General features: G+C 38.8%; 1 protein-coding gene across 13 annotated transcripts in view; it reads left to right on the top strand.

The window, feature by feature from the left end:
- Window positions 1-26,522, top strand: part of FAT3 (FAT atypical cadherin 3) — a 396,171-nt gene that overhangs the window by 292,061 nt on the left and 77,588 nt on the right. For all 13 annotated transcript variants that reach the window (XM_021544996.3, XM_085574877.1, XM_085574896.1 and 10 more), the window contains 4 exons: window positions 7,118-7,257; window positions 16,702-16,977; window positions 18,514-18,724; window positions 22,356-26,429. In XM_021544996.3, coding sequence (XP_021400671.3) covers window positions 7,118-7,257; window positions 16,702-16,977; window positions 18,514-18,724; window positions 22,356-26,429 — 4,701 coding nt within the window. The remainder of the gene's footprint in view (window positions 1-7,117; window positions 7,258-16,701; window positions 16,978-18,513; window positions 18,725-22,355; window positions 26,430-26,522) is intronic.

Raw genomic sequence — 26,522 nt, forward strand, 5'->3', positions numbered from 1 at the left:
TCACTGAGACAGAGGTTTCCCAGATTTAATGAGAAATTGGTGACCCTGACCTTCCAGTTTGGTTCTCTTACCATATTAATGTTTTCATAAAAAATATTGCTGCTGTTGCATATAATAGCACTCCCAACAGCACCAATTTCTGCAACAGGAATAGCCAACAATCCTGGGCATGCAGAAGACCTTGTTCCAGACACTCAGCATGCAAGGAGTAAAGCCAAAACCCTTCCTGAGAGTTTTACAGACAGAACACTGTGTATTTAGATAACCATTTCTGCTTTTAGCCAGTGTCAAAAGCCACTTTTTTTCATTGTTCCTTGATATCATCACCATTGAGGTCTAGTGCTGAGAAGCCCAATGAACGACATGGGGTATTTGTAGATGTTAATTGTCATATATAAAAAGCTGTATATGACTGCTGATGCAAGAGATGGTTTCTGTGCTGCTGTAAAACCAGACCTGATCCTTCTCCATCTGGTATTTCGTGATTCTGTACCTTTGTGCATAGTTCACAGTAATGTCAACAAAACCCCCAAAGGCTTATGTAGAGACATGGTTTAATATAGAGTTTGCAGCTTGACCTTTATCTTTATGACCTTTTCAAACTAAATGGGCATTGGAATTTAAGACAATCTCTTTTCTAATGCATAACATCCACTCTCTCCCAGCCAAAAAAAAAAAAAAAGAGAGGGAGAGCAGATAAAGTTTGGCTATAAAAGTGCGTGCCTAACTTTGCACCTTAGTTATATATACTTTAGGTAGCTGTTTAAGTTCTTGAGTTAATCAGCTCCAAGAGAGGAAGATGCTGAAGAGGCAGGAAGGTCATCTTCCACTGATGGACTAGAGAGGAACAGGATACTTGGATGATTGTTTGTTTCTTTAATTTGGAATAGTTGAGATGTCATACCTGGTTTCTGTTTTCAGACTGCATTCAATACCATTCTCAATTCATGCACATCCCACAATGTGAAAGACATAAGTTGTATCAGTTTACAATTTATTTAATCATTAATCAGAAATTAATTTTCAGTGGGAACTCCCAGATAAGTTAGAGACCTTTATTTGTACCAAGTAGATTGAGCCCTTTCTGTTTTTTCGTTTGTTACTGATGGGAATGGTGGGATGACTACTATAACACTGGAGCTAAGCTGCATGGTGCTAGTTTTTGCTTAAGTGGCATGTTGCACAACATCTCTCTGGTTTCCCAAACAGTCCTCCCTCTATCTTTGCTTCCTCCCCCAGCCTGTGCCTTTGTAACAGCAGCCAAGCTTTGAAACCACATCAGCACTTTTTACCAAGCGTGCTTAAATGCCAATAATTTTAATAACTATTAATTTTAGTTAATCATCCATTTAATTCATAGTGCTGCAAGTTTTCATTAAAGTCAAAAACATGTAGCTCCCTAGCCTTCTTTGAATAATCTTCTCCGAGAACTATCTAAAATACCTTTCTGATTTCTTTCTTGCTTTTTATGCCCTTGCTTTCAGCTTCTTAGCAGCAAACTCAAGGCTTTGAGTCTCTTTACAGTAGTTTTAGCTAAAATTCAGAGTCTGTGTTACTTGCTTCTTAGCATGATATAGTACATAAAAGTATAAATATTTGCCTGTCATTTTACTAATATTTTTTATGTTATGATTAAGAAAACGTGTAGTTGAATTTTTGGGTTTTGGGATAGTAAGTTTATTTCATCTTCTTTGAAAACAAAAGAAATGAAAATTTTGTCTTTGCATCTTTTTCTGAAAATTCTAAAGGTACTTTAGCCTCACCTCTGAGTTTCAGTGTGAATTAGTTTCCTGCATTTTCCTCTGATTCTCTTCCCTGAGCAGTGTGACAATTGTAACAATTGGCCTAGTTTATCATCACTGTTCCTTGCTGTCAGCCTTTTTTGGGACAGACAAGTAAGAATCTTCTCGGCACTGAGAAAATGTGGTTTAGATGACTGTTCTCTAAATCAGATAATTTCCTGTATTTCTCTTCTCCATTTGTCCATCATGGCATGGTGGGCCAAATGAGACTTGTGTGAGGAGATCCATATATCCTGGCTGTATTAAATCTGAACATGGACCATTGTGTGCTGTTTGCTACCTGCCAGTAAAGGAAGACTCCTGCCAGGTTTTAGCAGTGTTTGAATTGGGGATGTCCTTCTGAGCTCAGTGTGATCCATCTTTGCATCTAAGACTGAAAAAGTCTGATTCTCTGCAGTCTTCAGATATTTCTGAAGTGGTGTTCAATCCCAGCCTTTTTGATCGTCCCACTGGAAAATATGGAAAAAGATCCTCATATGGCACTCGTTTGCCTGCAAATCCTCCAGATTTGCTGACATGTTTTCTTTGCAGAGGAGAAAATTATTTTTCCCAGCAGCATGATCCATCCCAAAGTGTGTATCAGCAACTGATAGGAACATGGCGGGGCTCTACATTGTACCAAAAAGGAACCACATCTAGCAAAAGCCCTACCAAAAAAATAAGCTGCTTGCAGCAAAATGCAATGTAAGAAGAATATGCTTGAAAATTAGAAATCCCAACACTGAAATTAGAAAGGGACAGTGATGCAGAGCCCACGTCCTGTGGGAATGCAAGATCTGGATTGTGTCTTGCCTTAGGCGAATCCTTCTGCCAACCCCCAGAAATCCCATTTGATAGTTCAAGTTTTCCTTGGCCTTTCCATTGCACCTCTCTTGTTAGCCTTGCGAGGTTCAGTGGTTCAGGGGTTTTTTAGGTATGTAGAAGAAGGAAAATCAATTCTTTCCAAAGTATGCAGAACTTTTGTCAGAAGAAAACTTGTTCATAGTGACTATGAAGCCAAAAAATAAGCTGAGAACAAAGGTGGAAGTCCGGATTCAGACAGAAAATGTAACAAACCCTATACCAAGTACACAACTTAGAGTCTGTTGGCTCAGAGGTATCTCAGCTGAATTTCCTGAGATCTTTCTTAACTGTACTATACCATCTGTTAAACTGAAAATAAAGACTGTTCTAGAGAGTTGTAGTGAGGGCCAGATAATAAGATCTTTTGTACCAGGGGCTGTTTCTACAGCTGTATGGAAAGCAGCTGGAATTGGAAAATCATATATAAACTATAACAGGCTTTTAGATGACATAAAAAATTTGTAGTTCTAAAAATTAATGCTTCCAGGACTTAGGCAAAAGCATTAAGGTCAGCCTTAAAAAAAGTAAGCGTGGAAATCATCTCACTTAACTTTAGGTGTCCAAAGTGTAGACACTATCTGCTAGGTGACTTTGGGACTCTTAACAATCAATCAGAGAAAAAAAAGGACTTTCAGGATGAATTTTTATCACTACAACATGATAAGTCTTCTCATTCAAAGAGAGCATTTAAAGTATATGTGGACTTCCCATAAATCTTATGCAAAGTGCTTCAGTGTAATCAGATTATTTTAAAGGAAGTCTTTAACTGTATTGAAGATGTAGCAGCATTACATTTTAGTCTGAAATGATCCTGTAGACAACAGCTAATCCACATCTCTCTGGGGTTATTCAGTATTAAAATGCTTTCTCAGGACAACCTGTCTAGCCAAATTGTCAGTGCAATCATCTTGCTTTCTTTGTCACTGATTTTCCCAAAGTGTCTGAAGAACTCACAATGTATTATCTTAATTTGAAATATTTCATTCCTAATGCAATTGCAAGCACATTAGCAAAGACAGCTTCTACATATCTTGTATCTGAAAGCAGGGCTTAGTAGATAGTAAAAAGAAAAGCATGTGCCAAATGCTGGAAAGTGGAATAAATAATGAAAATTCACATTAATGAAACTGAGCAGCTGAACAGAATGCCATCATCCTTAGCCCTCTTTCATCTGAAAATTGTGATCAAACAAACTATTAAATGGACAATAGTAAAATTGTTAAGACTGATACTGTAGGAGCTTATGGCACTGCAGATGAGTTCACTTCCGAAAGGTTGGTACAGACAAGGCATCAGGGTTTTGAAAACAGCCTCCAGCACCCCAGAGGACAGCACCATCTCAGCTGTCACCTCCTAGGGTCTCAGCCCTCCAGCGTCTACATGGGCACCTTCGGATGGAAGTGGTTTCATGTGGAGTTCCCAGCTGCAAGGGTTTTAAAGAGAAGACTCCTGTTTGTGCAGATGGACATTTTACATTTTACATTCTTGTAAAAACACAAGAATGATACTTCTCTATTTGTGCGACCCACACGTGTCTTTCAAAGATGATTGTGGTGAATGCTTCTAGTAGATCTTGCATAGACTTAACTTCATAGTGGGCCTTGCATAGAGTTAACACGTCTGTAAGTCTCTTAATGTTTCACTTTTATAGTGTTTTTATGTAGTTCATTAATTCTTCAGTGTTTAGTGCAGCTTCAGAAGCATCTATCATACGATGGCCTGTTTTCAGTGTATATGGAGGCTGAGGAGCAGCACCAAACATTTGCCGACTGCCTCTAGTACTGCAGCTGAGAGGCAGGACCCAATATCTCAGGCAGTATTTCCAGGCGTTCATCCATCTGGTTCTTCATCCAACCATGGTCTGTTAAAATGTGGAGGACTGAATCATGAATAATTCAGGGTTTCACTGTAAAATAGATTATAATCACAAATCTCACAGCAGGATGTTCTCTGATCCATCTCTGCCTCAGTGTTTGATGCAATTTCTGCCTTGTTTAATAGAAAACAATTCAATGTAAAATGAACTGCATTGCCTGGTTAGTTACAGGCTGGGGTGGCTGGCAACCAAGATTAATTTGTTTGTCACTAGACCATTTTGGAAGATGTGAATAATGTATAAAAAATTCGCATGATGGATTCAGTTCTTCTTTTAGGGGATGAGTGTACTTCACTTAATGGAAATGGCTTGAAGAAGTTGGTCTATTTGCAATAGACTACATGGTGCCCTGAAAGACCAGCTCTGAGCCAGCAGAAGGTCATTTAAAACATTTATTGCTAATCCTTCCATGTTGCTTCTTGGAAGTTTTTAAAGGCAGGTTTTTTTGGAAGTGTGTGCCAGTTGATAGCTTATAATTTTTGATTGCTCATTAAGATGGTTATTAAGCATCTCAAAGTATAGACTTGCACTTTGTTTTCATGGTTATCAGTATGAAACATTCTCTTTGTGAAGTGTCTACTGTCCCAAGGCTAGTTTCATTTCAGCTGAGATTTCTTTGCATGAATCTTGAGCTCTTTTCTTCAAAGGAGGTTTTCATGGTGCAATTTTTCTCAAGTAAATCAATTTAAAACATTAATTGGGAGAGAGAAACTTTTTCTTCCAACTTTATTAAAAAAAAATAGGAAAGAGAGCACTGAAGATATAATCAATGTCCAAATACCTTGCTATTGCTTAAATATCAAGGACAGCTTGCAGAATGAGGGTAAGGAATAAGCAATGTTTCTATCTGCCAGAAATGACAACACATCCAGTGGAAATGTTTTCCTGGAAAACCACAACTTCATCTATTAGACCTGTATATATGTACATACCTCTATTCAACATGTGTAAATCTGATGGCACATCTGAAATTACTACATTTGGATAATTTCAGTGGCCAGAAGTTCACCAATACTGCATTTCCTCTGCAGCAGTCACCTGCATTATTATTTTTCCTTGCATTTTCTTCTACCCATCCCTGAATGTCTTTCAAGGCAAAAATGGACAGAGCAGTGTTTCTTCTGCCTTGCCCTTTGTTTGCAATAGCCTGTGCAAGAGGTAGAAGTGAAGGTCCTTTCACCTTAAGGAATTCAGGGGCTGTGATTTTGCTGTTACCTCCTAATCTTCAGCTTCTTCAAATGCCTAAACATTCTTCTCTAACTAAATGCATGACTGCTTCTGATAATAATGCCAGTTCCTGTTCAGCAAACCATGCAGATGGGAGAGCATGGAAGACTCTCCTCTTCTCTACTCAGTCCCCAGCCCTAAAATTTAGACAGCCATTTTGTGGCACTACCAGCCATTCACATATATATCTCTTTTTATATATTTCACCAGAGCTAAGTCAATAAGATGGATGTTCTTCTATCTGTGGAGCTCATCTCAAGAGATTTCAGCAGTTGTTACACAAGTCTCATAACCAGTGGGGTTTGAAAGGCTTTCAGTCTCTGTAGAACTGGATTGCCATTGAATTGCTGTGTTGTGAATATACCTTAAGAGTTTGTCTGTCAGCAGTGTTGTGTCCCACCTCTCCCTTTCCCTAGCCTCCAAAAATTTCAGACTCAACTAATACTAAATTATATTTTATAGATGAATAAATAAGAAAACAGCTAATCAGCAGGGAGTGCATGCTTTGCTTTTGAAAATAAGACTGGTTCAAATTTATAAACTGTAGCTGTGGCTGACAAATTTTGTAACCTTTCAATCTGAAATTATATTTGAGATTATGTTACTTATAGCCTTATTTTACTTGTTAATAGATTTTTTTTCTTTTCCTTTTCTTTCACTTGGTACTCAGGAGAGTTTTCCCACTGCTGCAGCATACAGTGTGTGACAGGAAAAGGGGATGTTAGTATTAGAACAGTGCTTTGTGAGAGGTTTTTTGTACTGAAAAGAATTTAGCTTCTGTATCCTGTCACATCTATTTGAATAATTCTTAAAACACTGGCAGGATTTGACCTTTGCTGCCAGTAATTATTCTTGCCCTTGGTATTAACATAACAAATATCTATTTGAATTTTAAAAATTTATTATATTTGTAATTTTTAAAAACTCAGATGATGGTATTTGCACCCAGAAGTATAAGTGAGAATTTCCTGAAAATAAAATTTGTAGAATAAAACCCTCTTGAAATGACTTTTATACAAAATGATAATTATTCTTGTTCATTATTCAGACCACAAGGGCACACATCTTAGGGGCTTATAGCCATTTGATGATTTTTATAGATTCAGTTATAGTTTACTTAAATGTACTGCTAGATTTTTATTCTTTCTTTTTGGCAATACATTTTAATCATATCTGTTCTTCAATATACAAATTGTGCTTTGAAATATAAGTGACTTACAAACAAAGAAGTATCACTAGATGTACTCTGTATGCTAAGAGAGGCCATTAAGATGGGTGGCACTAAATAGAAATGCCCACTTTTAGCAATACTTGCAATGGAAGTTTTCAAGAAATGGCTAATTTGATTGTGTTTTTGTGCAACAATTAGGAGGGAATTACGATAGTTCTTTCGACGCGTATAAGGGAGTGGGCACGATTGTCATTGCAAAGCCCTTGGATGCAGAGCAGAGGTCCATGTATAATATGACTGTAGAGGTCACCGATGGAACAAACATTGCCACAACTCAGGTACAGTATCACATTCCTTTCTTGGCAAGTTATTCACTTGTTGCTGGAATGTATATGCTATAAAAGTTATTAATTTTTCCATTCAAGTAGAACCTCATCCTTTGAGACCACCAATAACTAATGGAGGGGATATTTTTCAGAGCCTTTCCATCTGGCTGTGAAGAATCGGCTGTTGAATGTTTCAAAGTATTATTTCTCCTTTTGTTCTCTTCCTGTTCACATGAAAGTAATTTGCCTGCCTCCAGCTGAGGGAGTCCCTATCACAGGCAGCAAAGCCTAGATTTTGACTATTGTGTCTCCCTATAATAGTCCAAAATACAATAGTGCTTCCATGGTGTTGGGGAATATTGCTATTGATTCTGTTAAATGGAGTTTATACCTCTCATCCTCCAAAGATTCAAATGTGGGACACAAGATCAATTGTTCGGAAAATAAATTGTTCAGAAAATAAATTGTTCAGAGGCAAAACTTAAAATTCAAAGAATCCCTCCTTTAGTGTCACTGCCTGTGATTACACTGTCTTCTGCAAAGCAGCCCCGCTGAACCTTTTAAAACCAGGCTTGCTTATCAGGCTCATTGCCTTAAAAGTTGGATCAGATTAATGTGATGGGCTGGGGCAACTCCGGCTCTGACACATCTTAGTAGGAGACGCCTTGACACAGAGCCTAGGTATCTTTTGAGTGGGAAGCAGTCTGGAATTGGGTCATGGCATGAGGACAGGGACTCTGAGGTCTGGGGGGCACCAGGAAGACTTCAAACAGCAAAATCCTTTGATATGAGGTAGAGTTATGGGCTGTGGATTACTTAGGGCCTGAAATTCTACATCTGAGTTATTCCCCCAGTGTAAATGAAAAAAAATAGTTTTGTGATGTTATTTCCTCCTTTATTATTCAGAAAGAAAGCCTGAATATTTTTTATGTTTGCATGTATGCATACACATGCAGATGCTTATTTTGTACCTTGCCTTTTTGCTCAAATGCTTTGGATGTAAATCTGTATTCAATGAGCCACAACACCAGCTTTCCTAGGAAATTGTTAAATCATTTAGTGCTTTCTCAATCTGAATTCATGTTTATGTATCCTTTTTATAACCCAGCTCTAAAATGTCTGATGTTTTATCCCAATAATCCACTGTTGGTAAGAAAACATAAGTTGATGGTTAAGTGATAGGAAATCCACTGTTTTTCTTGTTAGTTTCAGAATTAATTTCATCTCTGCTAAAAACATCTCTTACTTTAAGCTTGATTATATCTGGCCCGTGTTCCCCATTATGTCTTTCTCTGCTCAATTAAGGAATTCTTTAAAAACCACTATTTTCTCCCCAGGAAGGCACTTAAAATACTCAAATCACCTCCCAGTCTTCCGGTAGACAAGCAAAGGAGAATGACTGACCTCTTTATGTTCCTTTCCATAAGGAGGTTTTTTTTTGGTATGCTGTCTTTTAATCTTGGCTACACTCTTAGTCCACATTTTAGATGGTGTTGAATGCCTAATGTGACCTTTTTTCTTTCTTGCAAACATTTCGGCCAAAAAATATTAAACGGTTTAGGGAATTTCAAACATGCTGGATTAAAGTAATTTCTCTTTTCATGGATATTGTGTTTATTGTTTCTGCTGCTTTTGATTTAAAAAATTGACCTATATAACATTCCTCAAAACCTAGTTGGATGAAACCCCTACATTTTTAATTAACACATATGGTAAAAACATATTTCAGTAAAGCTGTTGCATTCTAAAAGAAGCCTGAGCATTCTTTTTAACAGTGATGTGACCCATTTAGGAATGCAAGATAGTTTCAAATTGCAAGTGTGTAGCATTAATAACTGGTGTGTATACAGACCCTTCCCTCCCCCATCTTCTCTCTTTGTGGATACTGTTTAATTATTTAATTGTGGCCTGGGCATCCAAGCAAGATGGTCTTTGGTTTTCACAAGAGAGATTTCAAAAGTGATTGTTATCTGAAAACTGCCAGAAATTATGGCCTTCATATTTATCGCTCCATTTTGCAAAACTTTCCTTCTTTATTTTTGGCTGTACTTTGGAGCCTTTGGTTACCTTCCTCATCTTAATTTTCTTTTGGAAAAATAACAACAAAATATTAAACTGATTCATTTATTTTAAGAATGTCATAGAATTGATCATTTACTGATAGCTCTCACTGGCCTTATTCTGAGTTTTCACAAAACAATATTTTAAGTATTTTGTTCTATGTACACAGTACCACCTGTATTTTTAACTGTACCTGCAGGAAGTTATGGTAGAAGACGAAGCAGGTAGAAAGCAATTTTGAATAACAATAAAATAATTTAAAGGCCCCCTCAAAGTATGATGGTTTATTATGAAACAGCTGATGATCACCATGTGCCATAGAACACTCTTGCTTTTTATTCCACCCCAGCTGTTTTCCTTTATCTCTGCTTGGCCTTTTGTCTGTGATACAGTTGGAGGTGGTAAAATGCAGCATAAAAATGCCGAAGATTTTTGTTTGGGTAACGTGATCCCTGGCATGGACTTGGTGAAGTTTCTTCAGCAATATTCCTGCACGCCTTAAACTCCAATGAACTGTTCACTTCCTTCATGCCTTACTGTGCACACAGTTCATTACTATACCATGAGAGGAAGGAAATAATTTTGATTTAAAAGTTACATCTGTTGTAATAATGATTCACTGTTGCAAAAGGAGGCAAAAAAGAACATAAGGCGTACTAATTAAAAAAAAAAAAGTTACAAACTTTCTGTGTAACCAAAAGCCTACTTGTTTTGGGCATGATCAAGGTTTCCAAAATAAATAAAATCTTCAAAGTGAGAACCAAAGTGCCAGGACTTGTTCAGCCACTGCCACTCATGATGCTGCCCATCCATCGAAGCCTGAACCATCCAGCAATTCAGATGGGAAGGGATGGGGAAGAAAAAATACGAAGAAATTTTTACTTGTTTGATTTATATATTTGAAGTGTGGGTAAAAAACTTCAGTCATGGTGATTAACTTCTAGAATGGCTAAGTCTCCTGACTTAGCCAGGGAGAGCTTTTGCTTTTTCCCTTTCTTTTATCCATCATTGCTTGAGGACATGCAGTGATTTATTAAAGACTGAAGGCATACGTTTTCTCTAAATTCCCACGAAACACAACTCCTGCAGCTGCCAGGCGAGCTGTTGGCCTTGCAGAGGGGTTGGGGTTTCTGTATCCCATGTGTTGGAGAGAGCTGGGACAGTGGCTCTGTGCAGTGACTCTGCTCCCAGCCATGGCCATCACCCTGCAAAAGGGTCTGGTGCCCTTGCTTGAGTGAGAGGGGTCTCTCCCCACAAGGAATCATTTTAATGGCGTCTAAATGCCTATTCCTGCCACAATTTTGACTCTGAAACATAAGAAATTCTCCTGGTCATGAGTCAGGTTTATCCAAAACCCTGATTTTTACTGAACAACTGAGATATTTTACATACACATGCAACAGAGGAATAGAATAGCATTTATTTGCTTACTTGGAGTGCATACTCTTAGGCTTTGCTAAAATACCCACAGGAACAGAGTACAGGGTGGAATCATTGAATTATCATTTAAGTTATTATAATGTTTCACTTTTATTGAGAATGTTATCCTAACAGATAATTATATTTTTCCAAGAACAGCCTCTGGGGTGATGTTACTATATGAAAAAGATTATTTTACTCCTTATTTTCCTACCTTCTTCTTCTTTCTCCTCATTGTAAGTGCTGTAGAAAAGACATGTTAGAGCATGAAGGCTGTTGCTTCCAAGCTAGGAGGCAAAAGGCACCTCAGTTTCACTTACTGCAAAACCACCTGACTATTTCCCAGTAGAGTGGGCACTCAGAGGATAATGTGCAATTCTCTCTGAAAAGGTTTTGCAGATCCACAGATATTCACTTGCAATACCTTCTGCTGGAGCCAACCAGACTGGAAGAGCAGACAAAGCATACTTCTCATTGCCCCTTTCTGTCTCTCCTTGCAGAAGGTTTTGGAATTGAGTTTATTCTTGTGCTGAGGATTGACTTTTAAATCTGATTTTCTGTCTCACCTTTCAGAGATCACTTTTTCTTTACAATATTTTCTTTAGAGGAGCTGATCAGTCACCCTGAGGGAGGGTGATTCTCTTAAATGAATGGTGAAAGCCTCTTCTTAGAGGACCATGGCCAAAATGCAGATAAGGTATTAGAGCCTGCCAGAAGCATTTCTGGGCTGTGGATTCTTCTAGGGCAGAAAAAAGAGACATGGGGATTCAATTCAATTTTTCACTTTTCCTCTGTTGAACATTTCCTCCAAACAGTAATCAATCCACTCCTTGATTGTTTTTTTTTTTCTTTCACACCCAGTAATCTCAGCACTGCCTTGCCTATGAAGCAAAGATTTTTCTTTCAATTTTAACGTAACACGAAGAACACAGTAAAGTATAAATAACTAGCCACTGAGGTTGTTAGGGAAAATGAATTTTCATGTTAAAGTTAGGGTTTGGAGGAAAGAAAAACTTGTCAGGAAGTAAAAAATAAAGCCATGTGGCATCACTATTGAAAGCAGTATTAAATGAAAGTAGGTTTCAAAATCTGTGCAGAAGTGTAACCTGAGTTTAAATAATTCAGGCACTTAATAGGTTGTACTGCAACATGGTGCCCAGACCAAGCAATTAGCCAAGCAGATTCTTCCAGCTTCAAATGTCTTTAAAGCAGCGTCTGGCATTTACCCAGTTTTCACTCAGATATGTCTGTGCATAAACCAAAGGTATTTGTTATGGGCAGCATTAAAAACAGCTTTGGAGAGACTTCCTGCATTAGGTTTTGTCCTGCTTTGATTTGATTGTATTTCTCTAGGCCTTTCACTTACCACTTTGAGTACAAAGTCTTTGCTAATGCTCCAAGTGTTACTTTGCCTAATTTGTAATCTTGGAGGGCCGTTTCCTTTATCTGAAACTTGCTTTAACTGTGGGAAATAGGAAGTGAGCAGGGAGAAGCAAATCTTTTATAGTGAAGAGCTTGTTCAGACTGTAAATTAGGCTCCAGACAATGGACACAGAAGGAGGCAAGCCTGACTTTCTGAAGCCCACAATGCACTGGAAAAGATAGGGCTTTCAAGAAGAACCAGGCAGAGACTGGTTTGCTGCATGTTGGCTTTATGAGCGTGGAAAAAAAGACTTGCAGCTAATGTTTGTCAATGAGAAGTAGTTCAGTCAGTAATCTTGAACAGTCATCAGCAAAGAGGAATCCCTACTTAGCAGCCAAGAAATAGTAAACATTTCCATTTGTCACCTTTTGGAGATGTCTTGGGAAACTTTTAAAGCCTGGCTTTGATTCTATGCAATGGGTATTGTCACAGCTTAACACCCTGGGCACCTATGCAGTAGTAAAGGATATTTACGTCACACAGCTCATTCTTGCCATATCTTCCATTTGGGAATAAATATGTAGAAAGTATTAAATTACACAGACGTTGGGAGTCTTTGAGTCACTTCAGTAGTGTAACACTTGATTTGAGGTGAAAGATGTAAAAAAATATTTTTTTAACCAGCTGGCTAAAGCATAAGACTTCAAGGACCCTTTTGCTGACCCATTTGAAGTCAGTGGGAAACTTGCCAATAGTACAAAGAATTTATGCCTGAAATTGGCAGCCATGAAATGAATTTGAGAAACTTTTCTCATATTAACAATATGGTGGCACTCAGTTTACTCAGCTTCATGTATGTTTGTAGGATCCAGTTTTCTGTGAGCCTGGTGTTCATGTCAGTGTCACATTTTTCTTCCTTTTTTTTTAAGTAACATCTTACTAGAAGTTATCCTGCTGGAGCAGCAAATCTGCATAGGAAGAATGGCATTTTAAGGTGACCTAATAAAAGGGGTGTGACTCGAAAATAAACTTAAGACACCTTCCTCAGCTTTGCCACTGCACTTCACCTGGGATTTTGGTAACCTTTTTGCAAGGCATTTTTTTCCTGAGCAAAATATGGGGATGATAGTCACTTGCACCTCAGAAATGTTGTAAGAACTAAGGGACTAATATAAATGGGAATAAAACTCTATTTTCTTTTACCTGGTTTTGTTTAAAGCAACTCCCAAGATAGCTCAATTTTTAAGAGCATTAAAGAGTTCCATTTATAGGTTTAAAAGAGCTCTGTATAATCACTATTCCCATATATAACTTTACTTTCTTTTGTTGCAAGGAAAATACACCCCCCTCTATTAAAGGAGAGAAATGTTAAAATTACATTTGACTCTCAGGGATTTTGAGGGACAGCTGACAAAAATTAGAAATACTCCTCACTGCTTAAATAGAAGAAATTGTGAATCAATAATGACTTCATTATTCATTAGCATCTCTAACCCATCTCCTTCCATCTCCAGATGGAAGTGGCTGTTGAAGTGCAAAGTATGTAATAAATAATGTGTATTTCAATGTGAATCACTTGACAAATCATTAAAATACTGGCATCTCTAGGGAGGAAGATGCCTGCCACTTAAACAGGCACTTGATCAGTAGATTTGAAGTGAAAGAAAAGAAAAAGAATAAAAAATAAAGGTTTTTTGGCAATGATCAAAGTAATTTTAACTGCATAGCTCCCTGTAAGTTTGATAATCACAGTGAATGAAGGCCTCAATTTTTTTATTTTTTCCCCTCCATGCCTTGCACTCCCCAAGCATGATCATGTCTGCATGCGTGTCAGGGCAATAACCTACACCTTTTTCAGTGGGAAGAAATGCTGCTCTGTGAATCCATGCTCTAATTTCCACAGTCGCATGGATTACTCTTGGTCTCTGATGCTGATCCAGCCTCCCTGTTCAGTTTGTGTTGTCTAGTAAAGGCAAAAATCTTGGAGCTGTGTCTTGGACAGTCATAGTGGAAGCCTTGGGATGGATAAACCTTTATGCCCTCTTTTGCTTTCTCAGTCTGCCGGTGATCCCAAAATGCATTAGATATTATAGGAAGTGAATCACTGCTCTGGGGTGGTTATATACCATGCAAACAAAATAGCATGTCACTTCTGTAGCAGTACTTTCAAGACACATTGATGTGTTTCTCTGTATTTTTTTTTTTTTTACCTTCAAGAGCAGCTTCAGCTTGCACACACCAATTTTAAAAATAAATTCACTCACATGGAAGCTTACTTGTTCAAATTAGTCTGAGCTGTACTACTGTCAGCAGAGTCAAGCACTCTTGGTGTTTTCAATCCATTTGAAAAGTTTTTACTTCTCTGTTGGACTGCCTAAAATGACTAATGACAAAGTTTTTGGTCACAAATGAAAAGCAAAATAAATTATCTGTGCTAATTATCAGTCATGTTATAGTGGTACCTGTCAAGAATTGAGAGTATTAAAACTGCTCAAGAAAATTTCTGTAAGTATCAAATACTGATTATCCCCAACTCCTATTGCTTCTCTGTCTATTCCTTACAGTAAAAAGTGTTTCAGCACTGGCTCTGTGTCCCTTTAGATTAGAGTTCAAGACTTTAATGTTCTCCTCAGGCTTTATTTCATATGTTACAACTAATTTCTTCACATATTTTTAAGACACAGATTTGGGTGAGGTTTTTTCCTCAGATCAGAAACATGTTTGATATATTACAGCAACAATAAAAGTATAAAAGGCTAAGTAACTCTTCATCATTATTATAGGCATAGCAATGTGTATTTTCCCCCAATTTTATTGCTATCTATCCAAGACTGAAGCATAACTTAATACAGGCTTCACCCTGCTTCACTCTGGCATGCCTTAATCTGGTGAAAATGAAATTGTATGGAATGCAAGTCTTATGCCATTTAACTTACAGAGCATTTTATTTCAGCTGTCTTTTGAACAGTTCCCAGGCTAGTTCATTACAACTGCTCCTTACAACTGCTCGTATTCCTTCTGGTAATATATTCTGCAAACCCTCCCACAGATCATGGAAATCTAAAGTTTCATTTCTCTCTGAGGCAATACTGTTTGTGCAATACTGCAGTAAAAGTATAGCTGTATTTTTCTTCTGTTAAGAAAGTATGGGTGAACAGGACTGGATCAAGCAAAATAATAAAGCACTTGCTTAAAAAAGAGCCAAGTAATAAAACAGCAAAGAAAATATCATGAGTGATGAGTCAGGTCTTCTAGTCTGACAAAAGAGTCCTGTGTGTGGCCTTTCCCAAGTCATTAATTGGACTATTTCTTATTTCAAAGCCTTTTAATAAAAAGATTGTTCTGTTTTACTTACTGTAAAATTAGATGTGTGTTTTCATAGGCATATTCTGGAAAAAATACTTTTTGTTTTCTAGCACTGAAAAAAGGAGTCAACTCTTCAAATTTCAGCTTTCAGTTTTACAGTTTGTCAAGGGTTTTGCTGCCACAATACCCACAGCAATCTATGGTATACAAAGTCTGGAAAGTACATTTTCCCCTGGGAGTGACTTCTCCAATGACAAAACCCACAAAATGTCATCAGAATGACACATGCATAATGTAACTTGTGAAAGGCAAAGCTTGGAAAATAATTATTATTTATCAGAGTCAGCTTGTGATATACTGTAATGAATGTAATAGGCAGGAAAAGCAGCACCCTGGCCTGCTCTCCCCCTCTCCAAGTTTCCTTAAGGATCGATACAGAAGTTTTAAAGACAGATTTGAGGCAAAGAGCACAGCATTCATTCACATTTTTAGTGTTCTACCATTCATAAACTGCAACAAAAAGGAGGCAAATAGATGTTGGAGGGCAAAGTGAATTAGCTGGCAATAAAAACAGCCATCACTGGCAAATGAAGGGCCAATGATGTAACAAAAAAATAAATCCTTCTGTGTCACCAGTGCCCTGAGATCAGCTGTCCTTGGTGGTACGTACTGATCTGTGTGGGGTGTGCTTGTGTGGTAGTGAAGTTGTATTTCCTGTGCCCACTTCAAGTGGTGTAAGAGCAATCTGAGGTGTCACAGCAACTTGAAGTCTCCACTGCTGTCACAATTTGACGTTGCCAGTAAGCCCCAGTGCAATATACTGGGCAAAAACCACAGGATTCAGGTGCATATTGATTGTATAAAAAACAAATTTAATCAACATGAAAAGGATTCTTTCATAGCTTTGAAGGTGAAAGGAAATTGCATAGTAGTAGTGAAGGGGAAAGGAAATTACATAGTAGTTCTAGAAGTCTCTTGTAACCAAGACAATTACAAGGAAGGACAAAACGTTTCCTTAGGACCATTGTAGAAATAGTTTCCAATCTACAGATACTGAAAACATGGGCTTCTTTCTCAGGCTCTGAGTAGGTCTTACAGTTAGGAACATTTTACTTCCAAAGTCATATCCTTTCTATTTCTTTTGATCTGAAAAATAAGAATTTAATATTAAATAATGTTTCTCAGTCCCACCATGCAGCAGCATAACATCTTCAGCCATTCAAAGTAAATTGCATTTCTCTAGGTGCTTAATCAGTAGTCTGACTGGACTTCAATAACTTCAAATTTCTTTTTTTTATTAACTGTAGGTGCTTATCAAAGTGCTGGATAACAACGATAATGGCCCAGAATTCTCTCAGCCAAGTTACGATGTCACCATTTCAGAGGACATCCTCCCTGATACTGAAATTCTACAGATTGAAGCTATAGACAGAGACGAAAAGCATAAGCTCAGCTACACTATTCACAGCAGCATCGATACAGTCAGCATGAGGAAATTCAGAATTGATCCCAACACCGGGGTTCTCTATACAGCTGAGAGATTAGACCACGAAGCTCAAGATAAGCACATCCTTAATGTCATGGTGAGAATGCAGCATTCCCTTGGGTCTGGTCACAGTTGTGGCTGCTTCAGGGACATGCATGGAGCAGGCTTCACTTGAGTGAAGGACTCAACACAATAAATAGCCACTAAATTAATCGTGCCTGCCCCGCTGTGTATTTATTTCACAGTTTTTATTTCGGCTTTTTGGGAAACCTTATTGTGAATCCATTGTATGGAATATGATATGATTCTCTATCTCAAGGGAGAGCAAGCAGGTAATTATTTAATCTCTTGGCATCTGGTCCTCTCCTTCAAGGTAATTTCCAGAGTTTCTGAAGTGAGGCTGAAGTTATTCACAGGGAGATAACTGCTTTCTTGCCATGGAGAATGCTACAGCCTTTCTGAATAAAAACCTCATTTATAGCTTACTTTTATGGACTTATTTCAGTATATAAACTATTGATATACAAAATAGTTTTCTTTTATCTATATTCCGAAATCTTTGCGTATGCAGAAAGGAGTTAATTACCAGATTTTCCTTGATGTGTCTAGACTATAGAACATAAATCTGTCTGTTTTCAAGTGGAGATTGTATATCACAGACATAATTTTTAAAAAACGAGCAAACAAAAAAAACCCCACCCTGTGTTAGTTTAAACATTGGAGTCCACTATTTTCTTTAACCACTTAAGACTTCTGCAGCAGAGGCCTTCTAAGGTACTACTCATGGTGTGTTAGGTACAGGGGCAGCTTTGGCAGGGCACCCTAGGATGCAAAAAGCTGCTGTGAGATGCAGCAAGGAGCTGAGCGTGGTCTCCACTCACAGTAAAATGTGGCAAGTCCTTTGGCAAGCAGACTAAGGAATGGACTGCAGACTAGCAGACAAGCAAACTAGCTATAAACTAACAGAAACAAATGGCCAAGCGAGGTAATTCCCTGCTGCTTGGTTTTGATCTTCACCTGATACAATAGGTCTTTTCCTCTGTTTAAGAAGAACAAGAATTTTGGGGAGATAGTGGTGGCAGGATTATCAGTGAAGAAGCAATGCTGAGATATTTTGGATGGAGTTGAGACAGGTGTGGTAACTTACACCTCTGTTGGCAGTTACCAGCACTTCATAAAGTGATTCCTGCTCTGTTTACTGTTGATATGATCATCTACTTTTGATATGATCATATATAATGATGAATGCCTATATGCTGTAAAGAAGGCAATGGCAAGACAGAGGCATGATTATTCAACAAGTATGAATAAAAAAGGAAATTTTTGCAAACTTCAACCAAAATCTAAAATCTCATGTGGTTGCCACTTCAAAAATTCACATCATGATGGTTAGTTGAAACACATTTTTTCACAAGTGGAAAAAAAGAAGTCTCTAAGCTCTTTCCTGTTTCCTTGCTTTTAGTATCTGGCATCCCGTGTGTGAATGTATTTCAGACTGTTCTTTGGGACAAATGGATTTCTGTACTACTTTGTATTAAATAGAACTGAAAGTAGTATTCAGACTCAGATGTGTAATATTTGTGAAGTCTTACTAGACGACTGTCAAACTGTGTGTTGTGCATTTGTTCTATAGGTCCGAGATCAAGAATTCCCTTATAGAAGAAACCTGGCCAGAGTCATCATAAATGTGGAAGACTCCAATGACCACAGTCCCTACTTCACCAGCCCATTGTATGAAGCCTCGGTGTTTGAATCAGCAGCAGTTGGATCAGCAGTGTTGCAGGTCACAGCTCTGGACAAAGACAAAGGAGAAAATGCAGAGCTTATTTATACTATTGAAGCAGGTTAGGACAGAGGCCAAAAATGAAATATCGTGGATTATGCCAGACACAGAACAGTGATGTGATGGTCATCTGTGTTGACACACAATTCAGCTTCTTTGGTCTACTTTCTCCTGTACAGATGGGCAAAGGAGACCTCTTCTTGTTGTTTTGTTGGGGTTTTTTTAAATTTTATTTTGAAGTTACTATACCCAAAACCTGTCAGAACGAAATCATTCTGGAAAAGGTTGCCCATGAGAGGTTATGGAGTCTCCTTCTCTGGAGATGTTCAGAACCCCACAGAATCCTGTGCAACCTGCTGTAGGTGAACCTGCTTTAGCAGGATGTCTGGACCAGATGCTCTCCAATGGTCCCTTTCCAGTCCAGCCATTTGGTTATGCTGTGACTGGTTCATTTTCACCAGATGGCTACAGAGCCTCTTACCTCTAAGTCACTGGGTCAAAGCCATCACAGTAGTTATCCAAAACTGCAGCCAGTGACTTGTTTTTAAGGTTCTGGTTTCAGATTAGTGTACAGTGGATCCTCCATAAAAAAATGCCACAACAGCTGGTATGTCCTGAAATCTTTGCCAGTATTTGGACAAGAGGAGCACAGAGACTAAGAACAGGGCTATGCTAAAACTTCTGCCATGGCATTTTAATGGCACAAGGTCTCTTGAAACTAAGGAGAGCATGATAATACTAGATGAAAATTGCTTTTGCAGTTAAATTCTGAATATTTACATTCAGCACATAATCTGTACCAGCCAAAGCATTCCACAGTAGTAAAACATTTGCATTATCTCTGACACATGTGCAAGTGAATGTAAGTTTCTCTGGGTCACATGAATCTGAAGTTAAAAATTATCTTTGAGATAAACCATTGACAGATATATAAGAGGGGGATGCCTGGAAAAAGAGAGAAAGAACTAGAAATTTGTAACCTCAGAATTTTTTAATATTTAATTTCTACTTAGGGGATTTTATTCATAATATTAATCTTTCCACTGTAATACTAGTGAAACTTGAAACTTTTATTTCCATAAAAAGAAGTCACAGGTACTTCAGATTATACCCATATTAGGCAGATCTCAAGCTTTTCCCAGCATTAGGCTCTGATCCTACTGGATCATTATTTATCCCTATATTATTATAAAGTCTTACCACCTAGGATAGCTTATGTCAATTAGGAGCAGGCTAAATGACAAATAACTAATGAAACAAGAATATCTACACCATCTCATACTGGTTTAGCTTAATATAATTCAAGCTCACACCTTAAATTAAGATGATATAACCAGAAGTTTTGAGAAGACCCAAGGAACGTTTGTATCTGTTTGTTATCTTGTGTGCTCTGTGGAAGGAGACTACTTTCAGCAAACCAGAAGGTGAAGTCCTTTGCAGCTGAAAGTGTTGAACTTAGAATGAGGAAGATGTTAGCACTCCAAAGCAAATATTTCCTTTATGTACTGTGTTTGTTCTTAGCAATTATTTCTGAGCATTCTCCAGTGGATTTTGACTAAAATTTGGAGCAATCTTATACCTGCCCAGACAGGAAAACACTGTCCGTATGGTACAAATTCTGAGCAGACTAGACCAGGTTCCTGGGGCAATGTTTTTCAAGACCATTCCCAGTTTTTTCTTGACGCTTTATTACTATTATGGGTTCCAAACCATCTAGAGGTGCCACCACAATGTAAAGAGCATCCTGACATCTAAGGAGTGTAGTTCCAGTTTCACTGGTAATAGAATCCTACATGCTGCAGGCAGGAAAATATTATTATTAGAAAAGATGCTTTAGCTATTAGATGATTTCTAGAGACTCCTTTTTTCATTACAACCTGTTTCTGTTTCATCATGAGCTCTCTCTGCAATGTCAGATCTCAAACTTCCATTTACTGTGAGTGTAAGCCTCACACTCCTCTAGTTTCATTATCTATAGATGTCCCAATCTCAGGTGCATCAAAATTCAGTATTCTACTGCTGTAGTTTCTATGTGCAGTTGAGGATATTGATTTTAACTGCAGAATTCAAATTGTACACAGCCCTTTGATTCAGGGGAATTACTCACCTCATCTTATGTTGCTCTGAAGAGAGCAATTGGTAAAGAAAGTAGTTTTTGTGTAATTTCATAAGAAATTCCTAAAGGAGAAGAACCAGCTCTTGCCTTGTAGGAGGCAGTCAGTGGCTCAAAATTATTTGTATTAGCAAGCACTGACAAAATAACAGCAGTATTTGTAGTGTCTGTAAATGTGACAGATACCGTTATTTTTATGAGAATTTGTAGCTCTGGAAGAATCTCACCTCCTGGGTGAATAGCACCATTTTTGGCTTAGCTAGTATAGTAAACTTTACTGATCTGGAAGGAAGGCTATAAATAAAAAGCCACTACCACTATTGAACTACATAGAGTAGCATATAGCTTAAATTAGCCTCCAGAATTCACAACAGATAGAGAATCACATCTTAAAAATAGTTCACATTACCTCACTTCATTTAGGATTACATATATTTAGGCATTTCAGCTACAACTTAATACATTTCTTGCTCTGTGTGCAGCACCTGTAACAATCACTTTTAAAAAAACCCTCTTGTGTATCGCCTGAGATATATTTCTCTCCTAGCCTTGAATGGATGCTTGACCATAGATTAGAAGCAGTTCTAGATTAGAAGATGTGAATTACAATAGAGGGAACATGGTATAGTGATTGAAATTGCTGTAACTCAGTATATGCTGTTTGTATATAGAATCAAAATCAGAAAGAGTCTGTATGCTCATATATGCCATGTATGTATGCTGCATACATACATGGCATATATGAGCATACAGACTTACTTCAAGCAAGCACTAAGTAAAAGAGCAAAATAAGGATTGCAAATTACATACAGAAAGTTTTTGAATTTGCAAGAGATTGGCAAAAAGACCAGAAATAAATAAGGCCCCCAAAAAGTTCTCTGATCCAAACTTACTGTTTTCACCTTTTTGCAGTCAGTGATATCTGTGCTTTCATGTTGTAACAGGCATTTCATGACATTTTCTGCTAAATCTCATTCATCTGGATTCATCCTCCTCAGAGATCATATGAGAAAACTTTGTGCCACAAGACGCTTGAATCTCTTTTCTATGCTATTTGCTCTGTTTTATTTTTTCTAAATGCCGCCTTAACCTTTTTATATTCAGTTCTTTGAGTCTTGAAGTACTGTAATCTCCTGTATGGTTTCTTAATATCCCATTCAATTAGGAGGCTGAGTTGTTATCCATTAGTCATGTAATTGGCTTGTTAGCCTCTGATCTCATTTCTTTGCCTTAGGTGTACATGTATTTGACTAATTTCTGTAATTTAGGGATGCTTTTCGTTACTTCAGTAGGAGTAATGTGCACGCAGTTCTTGCTGTGATGCTGGTACTGAGAATCAAGATATAGAGGTAGCAACACCTGAGATTCTGATGCTTTGAATACCTATACTGTCTACTGAGCTCACTAATTAGCAGAAAGGAAGGCTGGAAGGGACTTCAGAATACTGTTACACTGGGGTTTTTTTTAATTTTTTTATTTAAGTAACAGCCTTTAAAAAGGCAGCTTGTTACTCCTGGTTTAAATTATCATAAAGTGAGTCCTATTTCATTTCTAATCTCATTCAATATTTTTGTTTTAGGAAACACGGGAAATACATTCAAGATTGAGCCAGTTTTAGGCATCATTACATTACTCAAGGAGCCAGACTTAACCACAATGGGACAGTTTGTTTTGTCAGTCAAAGTGACTGATCAAGGTTCTCCAGCACTGTCTGCAACAGCAATTGTGCGGATATCTGTGACAATGGCAGATAACTCCCACCCCAAATTCACTCTAAAAGAATACCAAGCAGAGGTTAATGAAAATGTGGATATTGGTACTTCTGTCATTTCCCTCTCTGCAATCAGTCAGTCCACATTAGTTTATGAGGTTAAAGATGGCAATGTTGATGGAGTCTTCACCATAAACCCATACTCTGGAGTCATCACCAGTCAAAAGGCCCTTGATTATGAACATGCTTCCTCCTACCAGCTCATTGTACAGGCAACAAATATGGCAGGCATGGCATCAAATGCCACTGTGAACATTCAGATTGTTGATGAAAATGACAACCCACCAGTTTTTCTCTTCTCTGAGTACTCGGGCAGCATAAGTGAAGCTGCTCCTGTGAACAGCGTGGTCCGGAGTGCAAGTAACAGTCCCCTCGTGATACGTGCCACCGATGCTGACAGCAACCAGAACGCTTTGCTTGTCTACCAGATTGTTGAATCAACTGCAAAAAAGTATTTCACAGTAGATTCCAGCACAGGTGCAATCAGAACAATTGCAAATTTAGATCATGAAACGATAGCCCACTTCCATTTCCATGTTCATGTTAGAGACAGTGGGAACCCGCAGCTTACAGCAGAAAGCCCAGTTGAGGTGACCATTGAGGTAACTGATGTCAATGACAACCCACCAGTCTTCAGCCAGACTGTGTTTGAGACAGTCTTGCTCCTGCCCACGTATATTGGTGTTGAGGTTCTCAAAGTCAAAGCTTCAGACCCAGATTCAGAGATCCCTCCAGAACTAACATTTAGTATAATTGAAGGCAATATGGACCATTTTTTAATTGACTCAAGCACAGGGGTACTCACCATTAAAAACAATAGTCTCTCCAAAGACCATTATATGCTAATAGTAAGAGTATCTGATGGGAAATTTTATAGCACTGCTATGGTGACAGTAATGGTAAAAGAAGCTATGGATAGTGGGCTCCATTTCACACAAAATTTTTATTCCACTTCTATATCAGAAAACAGCACCAATATCACAAAGATCGCTGTGGTGAATGCTGTTGGCAACCGCCTCAACGAGCCTTTGAAATACAGCATATTAAATCCAGGAAACAAATTTAAAATCAAATCCACCTCAGGCGTCATTCAGACCACTGGCATCCCCTTTGACCGAGAGGAGCAGGAGCTGTATGAGTTGGTGGTGGAAGCAAGCCGTGAGCTAGATCACCTCCGTGTTGCTCGAGTCGTGGTCAGAGTTTACATTGAGGACATAAATGACAATGCTCCAGTGTTTGTAGGGCTTCCATACTACGCTGCTGTGCAGGTCGATGCTGAACCTGGTACCCTGATATACCGAGTGACAGCTATTGATAAAGACAAGGGTGACAATGGCGAGGTGTCATACCTGCTGAAGGAAGACTATGGACATTTTGAAATTGATAGAGGATCTGGCAGCGTCACTTTAAAAGAAGCCTTCAATTCCGATTTGTCTAATATAGAATACTTGGTTGTCATTCTTGCCAAAGATGGTGGTAACCCATCGTTGTCTACATCCGTAGAGCTCCCCATTACTATTGTTAACAAAGCAATGCCTGTGTTTGACAAGCCCTTCTATACAGCTTCCGTGAATGAAGATGTAGAAATGCACATGCCAATTTTAAGCATAAATGCAACCAGTCCAGAAGGCCAGGGTATCATTTATATCATTGTTGATGGAGATCCCTACAACCAGTTTAATATTGACTTTGATACTGGAGTTCTGAGTGTCATCAGCCCACTGGACTATGAAATAAACTCTCTTTTCAAGCTGATGGTGCGAGCCAGCGATGCTCTCACTGGTGCTCGCGCTGAGGTCACTGTGGACTTGATCGTTAATGACGTTAACGATAACCCTCCGGTTTTTGATCAGTCAGCTTATAATGCTACTCTGTCTGAAGCTTCTTTGATTGGGACTCCTGTGCTGCAGGTTGTTGCTACTGATGCTGACTCTGACAATAACAAGATTGTACAGTATCAGATAGTCCAGGACACCTTTAACAGCACTGACTATTTCCATATAGACAGCAGCAGTGGCCTAATTTTGACAGCCCGAATGCTGGATCACGAACTCATACAACAGTGCAGCTTGAAAGTCAGAGCAACTGATAATGGGTTCCCACCTCTGAGCAGCGAGGTTCTTGTTAGTATCTCAATAACAGATATGAATGACAACCCTCCAGTTTTTAACCAGTTAATATATGAATCATATGTGAGCGAACTGGCGCCTCGGGGTCATTTTGTGACTTGTGTCCAAGCTTCTGATGCCGACAGCTCTGATTTTGACAGACTGGAGTACAGCATCCTATCAGGAAATGATCGGACCAGTTTCATTATGGACAGCAGGAGTGGTGTTATCACCCTTTCCAACCATCGCAAGCAGAGGATGGAGCCCATGTACAGCCTGAACGTCTCTGTGTCAGACGGGCTGTTCACCAGCACGGCCCAGGTGCACATTCAGATCCTTGGGGCCAACCTCTACAGCCCTGTGTTTTCACAGAGCATTTATGTTGCAGAGGTTAGAGAAAACGCTGCTCCTGGAACGAAGGTAATCCATGTGAAGGCAACAGATGGGGATTCAGGTGTATATGGCCAGATCAGCTACTCCATAATAAATGACTTTGCCAAGGACCGATTTTTGATTGATGCAAATGGGCAGATTATGACAACTGAGAGGTTAGACCGTGAGAACCCGCTAGAAAGTGATATTGATATATTCTTGAGAGCCCTTGATGGAGGTGGCAGGACTACATTTTGCACAGTAAGAGTGATAGTAGTGGATGAGAATGACAATGCCCCCAAATTTATGGCAGTTGAATACAGAGCAAGTGTCAAAGCAGATGTTGGGAAAGGTTACTTGGTGACCCAAGTTCAAGCGGTAGATCCAGATGATGGAGCCAATTCTAGAATTATCTATTCTCTGTATAGTGAAGCCTCTGTTTCAGTAGCTGATCTTCTTGAAATTGATCCAGATAATGGATGGATGGTCACCAAGGGTAGCTTTAACCAACTGAAAAACACTGTTTCGTCATTCTTTGTCAAAGCAATTGATGGTGGCATTCCTGTAAAGCATTCCCTCATTCCTGTCTACATCCATGTTTTACCACCAGAAACCATTTTGCCTTCTTTTTCTCAACCCCAGTATTCTTTCACTGTGGCAGAAGACACCCTCATAGGGAGTACTATTGACATTCTGCATGTTTTGCCCAATCAGGGTGCTTTGTATAGCACAGTTAATGGTGAGCTACCTGAAAACAACAAAGATGGGGTTTTCATCATAGAGAAGGACACAGGGCTCATAAAATTGGATAAGAGACTTGACCACGAAATAAATTCCGCCTTTCACTTCAAAGTTGCAGCCACAATTCAGTTAGACAAAGTAGACATTGTGCTGACTGTGGATGTGGAGGTGAAGGTGTTGGATGTAAATGACAACAAGCCTGTGTTTGAAGCAGCTAACTACGATGCTGTGATAATGGAAGGGATGCCTATAGGAACAAAACTTGTGCAAGTCAAAGCGGTTGATGCAGACTCGAGTGCGAATGGGCAGGTCACGTACACACTTGCAGTGGAATCGGAGCCGCAGAAGATCACAGAAGCATTCACCATCGATAGCAACAGTGGCTGGATCAGTACACTGAAGGATCTGGACCATGAAAAGGATTCTGCTTTCACCTTTGCAGTGGTGGCTTCAGATCTGGGGGAAGCTTTGTCCTTGTCCTCAACCACCTTGGTCTCAGTTACTGTGACAGATATAAACGACAACGCACCTGTCTTTGAGCACGAGGTGTACAGAGGGTCAGTGAAGGAGAGCGACCCTCCAGGGGAAGTTGTGGCTGTTCTTAGCACCTGGGATGAAGACACATCTGATGTCAATCGGCAGGTTAGCTACCATATTACAGGTGAGGAACAGCTTGCATGCTTTCTTCCCATAACCAGCTTACTGAAGAACTGTGCATGTGTCCAGTTTTAGGCAAATGTTTAGCAGAGTTTCA

Source organism: Lonchura striata, chromosome 1 (assembly GCF_050655825.1).
Source record: "Lonchura striata isolate lonStrDom1 chromosome 1, ASM5065582v1, whole genome shotgun sequence".
NCBI lineage: Eukaryota > Metazoa > Chordata > Aves > Passeriformes > Estrildidae > Lonchura > Lonchura striata.